Source organism: Pygoscelis adeliae, unplaced genomic scaffold (assembly GCF_000699105.1).
Source record: "Pygoscelis adeliae isolate BGI_AS28 unplaced genomic scaffold, ASM69910v1 Scaffold97, whole genome shotgun sequence".
NCBI classification, from domain to species: Eukaryota; Metazoa; Chordata; class Aves; order Sphenisciformes; family Spheniscidae; genus Pygoscelis; species Pygoscelis adeliae.
In genome coordinates, this window is record NW_008825152.1 from 457,082 (window position 1) to 465,263 (window position 8,182).

The window sequence follows — 8,182 nt, forward strand, 5'->3', positions numbered from 1 at the left end:
CGGAATAAAGATAGAAAAGAATAACAATACGTGTTGAAAAAGTACAACTCTCTCATCAGGAAAAGTCGGTCTATTAAGAGGCAGCAGTAAAAGACTCCAGAAACTGCTGCTTCTATTTTATCCAGTGCAGTCCTACCTGACTTTATATAGCAGTTTCAAAAGGGTGAATGAGGTAGGTACCAAAGTATACATTTTACTTGGATTTGTGTCAAATGTCCTTGTCAAATCCTGAGATTTGTAGAATGTCTGGCTTTTATACACCCTGCTCTCAGTAGGTGTCAGCAAGCTTTAATTTGTCCAAATAGAAATCACACAGCTGGGGAAAAAACCCTTGCTTTTTACCTGTAAATGATTCAAAAGTTTTTAATGACAAGAATGTGTTTCCACCTCTTCTTGTTAATTTTTAGTTCCTCCACTGGGAAGTCCCCCCAGTGCAAATCCCTAGAGGAATTTTGCTCTGAATAGTGTAGGTTTGCTTTCAAATTTCACTTTTCTGTAAGTCAAAAGCTAGTCTGTTTGTTTCTTTGTATGTTTGTTTTGGTTTTTTAGAATTTTTTAAAGGCATATAACCTACCATTCATCTTCTGTGTTGTCATTCGCTGTTAGGGCAAGAAAGAATGAATGTGAGTGGTCCTATTTTCTTGAGATTTGGGAAGTCCAATGCACTTCTCAAAGCCTGACATAAAGATGGCATCTAGCATTTTGTTGGCTATTTCAAAATTTTTAAACATGACTTGAAAGGAACACTGACACTTGAAACCTGATTTCTTTTGAAAACACTGTGGTGTTCCTCTGCAAATATGGAGAAATTTTCCTGTAGGAAAACTTGTTGTCCAGAAATAAAACACATGTGGAAGTGGAACAGTTTTGAAGAGCAGTAGCAGGCTTGCAAATGCAAAATAAATGGCCGGTTATTTTTTCCTCCTTTAGATGCTGAAAGGTGTGTCAAGATGAAATTTTTTTTTCTAATTATTTTGTATTTCTTTTAACGCGTTACAAAAATGTGACTTTTAAAGTACAATATCTCTTTATAGGAAAATGATTTATTTGTCAGTTAATGGCCTGTTTACACAGTTTCTATTTATGTACTACCATATTCTATTAAATAGAAATGTCAGCTGAGCATGTAAGCATCCTGAATAAATCCCTGTTACCTACATAACAGCTTTTGAAAGCTGCGGCAGTTCTGAGCGTTTTACTTAATTCAAAGATAAATGTGGTCTTCATCTTTAAAGCCTTCCCTTGTACCATTCTGGAGAAAACCACTAACAGCAAATGAAAAATACGATGCCATCTAGTCTTCCTGTGAGGAGGGTCAAAAATCTACTTCAATATTTTTCTTGCTGCCTTGTGGTGTATAAAAAATACCCTGCAAGCTCCTCATATAGGAAATAGAATCCCTGCTGATTTGAAGTTTTAATAAATATCTGAAATAATAGCCATTCAGATGCAAATCCAAGTGCTTCTGCTCTGCAGACTCATGTAAGACAAGACACTTGTTTCAACCTTAGTGCTTCATTAACATTTGATCAGAGATGTGTATGCTGTCGCGGCTTCTTCATCCAGTAACTTTGACCCTGCAGCTGCTAACAGCTCTGTCCTTTATTCTTCGTTCTTTTGCACGAAGCAGAACACCCACCTAGGCAGTACAACACCCGACACTGGATCGTATATGTCATTCCCATATTAACTTTTTTTTTTACAATAGTCACCAGAGTCTACTCAGAGCAAGTTTGGTATTGTTACATGCCTGTAACCTACAGCTGACAGTAGGGTATTAACCGTCTTCTGCCCTAAATACGAATGCTGCATTTTAGTAGTTCTTGCCATTCTGAGTACATGGAAGCAGGTAAGCCAGTGTTTCCACGCTTACCTCTTACCTATATCATGATTCCTGTTCGTAAAACAATGTGAGAGTGATGAGCTATTATCTTGACTCTCTCAGTGGAATGGTGTCCAGAGAAGATTAAACTGGAAGCCTTTGAAAGACAAAAGTGATTGCATCCTCTGACCTCTTGTACAAACCAGGTTACAGAATTTTATCCAGATATTTCCACTTCAAGAGTCATAGTTTCTAGTTGAGCTAATGCATCTTTTCTGGAAAAATGTTAATTTTTAATAATGAGGCCTGGGTGGCGAGTGAGTCAGACCTTCAGTGAACTAGGTTCATGTCTGTTTGACCTCACTATCAGAAATTTGCACCTTGCTGTAAACAGGGGTTTATAGAATGTCACCTCCCGGACATTGTGTTTGCAGGCCTTTTGTCGCTTAGAAATGTGATATGAAATCTTCCAAAAGTCTTTCACTTGCAATGATCAAATGACTCCTTGTTAAACGCCTTCTGTTAGTTTTGACGTTCTCTCTTGTAATACCATTTCCTACATATATCATAAACTGAGATTATAAAAAATTCTCCACTTTTAATCTGACTTTTTATCCTTCGAGATCTAATTGCAGTTGAACAGCTGATCAACTTTGCCTTTTGGCTTGCTTCCTGTAGGCTTCTCTAAATTACTTTTTTCACTCAAATATTAATGTTGTATTTAATATCCTTATGAAAAAAAAATGTTTAAAACATAATCCTTCAAGTCCTGTAAAGTTTTTGCCACATTTGTTTCTGCATGTTCTTTTTCTGGATCTAACTATGTATGGGCAGTATGAGTGAGCAGGCAAGGTAACCAAGACCCTGCATTTCCCCTACAGGACTCTGACACCACCATACCGATCGACGAAACATTACAGTTTAATGAATCCCTCCAGAATGCCCATCGTGGCATGGATGATCTTATTGGCAGTGGGACCAACATCCTTCAGGGGCTGAGGGACCAGAGAGTGACATTAAAGGTGGGGGCATCATTTTTTACCAAAAAGACCCCACGTTTTTCTGCATTTGTCATGACCAGGCTAAGTAAAATAAATACATGAGTTTGTTTCAGTACACTGCTTCCAGCTGAGAATGCTGGGAAAGCCCCAAAGTCCATTTTAACTAAACCTGAAATCTACATTTTATCATCTTCCTAGGAACATCTTTAAGCTCTTTTTGTGGCTGGACAGCCTAGCAGTCTTCACCTGCACGGTAGTTAGTATCTGGAGTGCTGAATGTTATGTTTTGTTCTGTTCTGTTTTTTTTGTTTGTTTGTTTGGGTTTTTTTTGTTCAAATGAAGAATAGGAAGTAATGGCTAGCTCTAGATAGGTGTTGATTCAGATGAACATCACTCAGAGCAACCACAAAGCTGGCATAAAGTACTTGTGTTTAAGATTGGTAATAAAGATAATACTCTCCCAGGTCTAATGCACCTCAACAATACTATCTTTCCCTGAATACTGTTAATGACAGCTGTATTTCTTCATGTCTCTTAAGAACAAAATTTGTCTTTTATTTTAAAGACTGTTCAAAGTGGTGTTAAATTTTGAGCAAATAGCTCAAAGATACAGAAAGCTTTTTAACAAGAAGTTTGTGTTGGGGGAAAGCTGGATTTCTGAGAAATGTGGGGAAATTCCTAACTCTGTTGTATTCATCTTCTGATGAGGATAACTATTGTTGTCTGTTTTGTGATGTTGCTTTGTTTTGGGGTGTATCTGCCAGAGGATTTAGGCATTTTTGATTGCTAACATAAATCCCTACATTTGGTCAGATGAATCACACCTCAAGCTCCGTTGATTGTATAGACTAGGGTTTCACTGGCTGTAAAGGCAGTCTAGCCAGCTTACGTACAGATAGCCGAACTGTACACACGTATGGGTCTCGCCCTTAAAGTGCACAGGCGTTTTGCTGGAGCAACTTCTAGTACCTACGGCACCCATTTCCTAGGAGTTACCAGAGCTGGGTGTCTTCACAGGGCAGAATTGCTAGGTGCTTTTTTTAATCCTAATGTCGGTGATTATTCACAAGCCGGGTACTTCCTATCCTGGTCACAGAGGTCCAGGCTAGCTGGTATTCCCAAAGCACTGGACAGGACCACTGGGGGGTATGATGGCAGAGGACATTTGTCCTCTGCCTTTAGCACTGGATAGCTTTGGTGGCTGATCACATTGGCTCGGGGCATCCAGTCATTGAAGTGCATGAGCGTACCTGTGCTTCACACAGGGAATCCAGCTGTTGATTCTACAAGATGGTAAGTCACTGATTCAAGGTAATCTCTGATGAGTGACTGAAGCACTTGGTTCCTGGAGGGTTCCTGAGAAGGAAATGCATACATCACAAGTCTTGAGAACTTAACCACAGTTGGCAAATATGATAAAGCAACACCTGCAGGACCTGCTGCCTCAAAGAGATTGAGAGGAAATACTATTTCTTGTTGTAGTCGATAGTCCTGTCTTGTTTCTTTTGCTAGTTAGATTGCAGTAATGTGCCTGGATTCCTATTAGATCACGATGGGCCTTCTGCAAATGCAGCCTTGCCTCAGCTGCCAACTTGTGGCAAGTCAAGGATACTTCGGGTCAGAACTGTAATAGTAAAGCTGTTAGTCTGTCTCTGCCCACTGCTACTGACAGTCTGCAATTTTGGGAGCATCATGTTCGTATGTTTTCAGGGGGATATTTCTTCTCACTCACAGATGAGGAAACATCTGTCCATATTCCTTTTCTCCTTAGCTTAGCTTTTCTTACATTATCAAAGACTTTGTTGCACGTTTACAAATCTGGCAGAAGCAGCTAGTGTACAGACAGCTTATCAAGATAAATGGGTGAATATGGAAGCATGTTAATTTATGTAACTTCTTGGGTGCTGGATATAAATAGACAGGTATGAACCAAGTATTGTTTTCCTATTGTTTGCTTTCATTTTAAAGCTTCATTTTTGGTTTCCCTTCTCCAAGCAAGGTTTTCTTTTGTTCTGAAGTAGTGTGAAAAGATTGCTCCAGAGTCAGGAAAAGTGCTGAACTTGAAAGCGTAGTATCCAGGGGTTTAATGTGAGGTGTATGAAATAAAGGTGAAAAATGTGATTATGTTTTATGAGCAGAGCCATAACCTGATTTCAGCGAAGGGCCTGAATACCTACACAGCCTTTACAGAAGAAACTGATCATCTAATTTGGTATTGCAAATCTGTACATTTTATGGATTGAGAAACTGTTTGTGCATGTATGTCTAATATAGTTGATATAAATTCTGTCCTCAGAGAGCTTTTCTGATGTTAATTCAGGTTGATATTCAAAACAATTCCCGAATTTCACCTTTTTATTCTTTTGAGACCAAAGATACAGTGGACTGCAAGAATAGAAACCAGAGAGTTTTTATTTTAAAGCATGGTAGTAGAGCATTGTCATGGGAATCTGTGCTATTGACCTTGCTCAGAGAAGAAATAACTTAAGTCTTAACAGCTTTCTGAAGCAGGGTGTTCTGTTAAGGACTTGGACCCAGCAGTTTGAGAGACTAGGTCCATTATCATCACCATGATGTGACAAGGCCACTCTCTAGCAGTACCCATCTTTGTGCACACGGAGGTGCGATGGAGGTTGGTCCTGGCCAGTGTCTCTCTGACTGCGTGCTGTGAGCTGAGCTGCAGTGCTCAGTGCAGCATCTCTGCCTGCCCATCGGTATGCTACCCATTTGTCTAGCTTATCTAGAAAGGTGCTCCTCACCTACTTGCACCATCGTGACTCTGCAGCCATAAGTTCTTTCCCTTCTTCCCAGAGGGGATGACGTCCAGCTCTGAACTGTGCCCAGAGTACATCTACACGCCTGTATTTCACAGTTTCCTTTGACCATTGCCCTGAAGTAAAGTAGGAGTCTTCCTGCTGCACTGCAGTCGTGCCGCCCCCAGCTCATTGTAGAAAATGACTCCCCCAGCTCATTTCCTGGTACCTCCAGTTCTGCAGCTCACTGTGTTTATCTGTTAGGTGCTTACTGCTGACGTGGTAACTGGTGGGATCCACATTCTTAATAATACCAATTGCTTCAGTGGTGAAACAAAACTGGGGTGTGGGCCTGCCTGCAGTACACCTGCCAGCAGTCTTTGTGCAGTGGGGAACAGACTTTTTAGCAGGGCCTGTTGTGACAGGACAAGGGGGAATGGCTTTAAACTAAAAGAGGGCAGATTCAGACTAGATATAAGGAAAAAATTTTTTACGCTGAGGGTGGTGAATTACTGGCCCAGGTTGCCCAGAGAGGTGGTGGATGCCCCATCCCTGGAAACATTCAAGGCCAGGTTGGACGGGGCTCTGAGCAACCTGATCTAGTTGAAGATGTCCCTGCCCATGGCAGGGGGGTTGGACTAGATGACCTTTAGAGGTCCCTTCCAACCCAAACCATTCTGTGATTCAGTGCTTTTCTCCAGAAGGTTTTCTTGAAATTGCATTAATGACACTTTTTTATGCCTTTTCATTGCACTCAACCGTTAGCCTTAGAAGTTTCTGGACCTCCTTCTCAATCTCTTGTTGGTATGAACTGTACTTCAGCAGTAGGGAAGTTCTGCAAGAAAGGTTGTCTGATCAAGAAGCTTCAAGCTCTTATTAGACTGTGTGTCTGAAAAAGGACCAGAAGAACTCTTAATGCCATCATAGGGAGTGCATTTTCTCTGGGCCACTCTTTATGTTGTCTCTGTTTGGACAGACTGTTTTGTATTTTTAACCACATTCCTGTTCATGTGTGTGAATTAATTAGTCTCATTATCCAGCTATTTCCAGGGTCCTGTGGCCATCTCCTCTTAAATTGTAGGAACTGTTGGCTGATAGCAAGTTCCATCAATCAGAATTCATCAGTTGCCACCCATGTGTTGGAATAAGAAGTGTTGGACCATGGGGTTAATTGATTCTTTGCTGTCTCTTTATTCTTAGGGTACTCACAAGAAGATCCTGGATGTTGCCAACATGTTGGGCTTATCCAATACAGTAATGCGGCTGATCGAGAAGCGAGCCTTTCAAGATAAATACTTCATGATTGGGGGAATGATTTTGACTTGTGTAATTATGTTTCTCGTCGTGCAGTATCTGACATGAGCTACTGAACTATTGCCAGAGGAGATCGTCTTTTGGAGCAAGATGGACTGTCCTCCAAACTGTACTTTCCTCTGAGTGCTGCTTTGGATGAGCCCCTCCTGTGAACTTCAGAGTTTACAAATCACACTCATATACATGTCACGTGGAAAGCACGTAGGGAAACAAATCTCCCTGGGGATGCTGTAGTTGAGAATGGCCCTATAAAAATATCCCTAGCCTTTACTGCTCTCACCTTATTGTCTGCAAGTTTAAGAATCTAGTTAAATAGGAAGCAGAAGTGAAAATTTTGCCCAGCTGTATTGCAAGGTAGGAGTGTCCTTTTGGGTAGATAGGAATAAGAGGATGCAAATGCGGAGCATAAGATGTAGTGAGCTAGAAGTGACCTGATCACTGTATTTTGCAATGAAAGAATGCCACTGAGGAGGATTCCGCATTGTTTGTGGGCACGCTCCTGCAGAGTAAGCGTGCAAAAAGAGGCGGGAAGTGCAGGGTTCCCATCTGCAAACTCACCATTTTGCTTGGAGGGGGAAGGATTTGTGGGGAAGGGTCTTAAAGCACGGTTATAACCTCAGCTAACTTTTTTGTTTTCACATACAGTATTAACCAGCACAAATCTTGCCATTTTAGGCTGAAATGCTTCCCGTCTTATCTGAGGTATGTTTTGGTACCTTTTTACGCCCTGCTGCTTCCCAGTGGAAGCTGAATGCTGTACTCCTGCCTGCTTTCAGTCAGGTGCACATCAGGCCTGTGTCATCTCACTGTGCCTAGTGCTAAATCCAGCCTCTGAAAAGTGTAAGTGAGATTTTTAGTGCTAGTACACATCATGTTTCGGCGAGTTGTATTCATTTTCTGAGGTGGGTGGTTGGGGTTTTGTGCTCTGTAGCTGGTATTTTTTGAATCGATGAAGCAGGCAAGTCCTCGCTTTGCTCAAATTCAGACTTGTGATTTTTATGTTCTTAGAGCTGCAATGGGCTCTCTCTGCTGTTCTTTACATTCAGAATAACAGTGGGATCAGGGCAACAGACCTTTCACTTAAAATTAGTTGTTGTCAGAAGAGTTTCCTGAAGTTACGTGCCTTGGGATGGTAAACATCCCTCATGCTTGGGAAGGGTGTTCTTTGCGTTATCCTTTGTACCTGCAAAATTACTGTGAAAGACATTCTCATACGTACCATCTCACAGAGATGACAGCCAACTTAGATGCGTCTCCTTGGTTGTAGGTATCAATCCACATTTAAACGTTCC

The 8,182-nt window shown here is 41.2% G+C and overlaps 1 protein-coding gene across 1 annotated transcript in view; it reads left to right on the plus strand.

The window, feature by feature from the left end:
* The window catches only part of GOSR2 (golgi SNAP receptor complex member 2), a 15,450-nt gene extending 7,279 nt beyond the window's left edge, over positions 1-8,171 (plus strand). The window contains exons 5-6 of the mRNA XM_009328394.1: positions 2,704-2,844; positions 6,777-8,171. Coding sequence (XP_009326669.1) covers positions 2,704-2,844; positions 6,777-6,938 — 303 coding nt within the window. The 3' untranslated portion in view covers positions 6,939-8,171. The remainder of the gene's footprint in view (positions 1-2,703; positions 2,845-6,776) is intronic.
* The last annotated feature ends 11 nt before the right edge of the window (positions 8,172-8,182 follow it).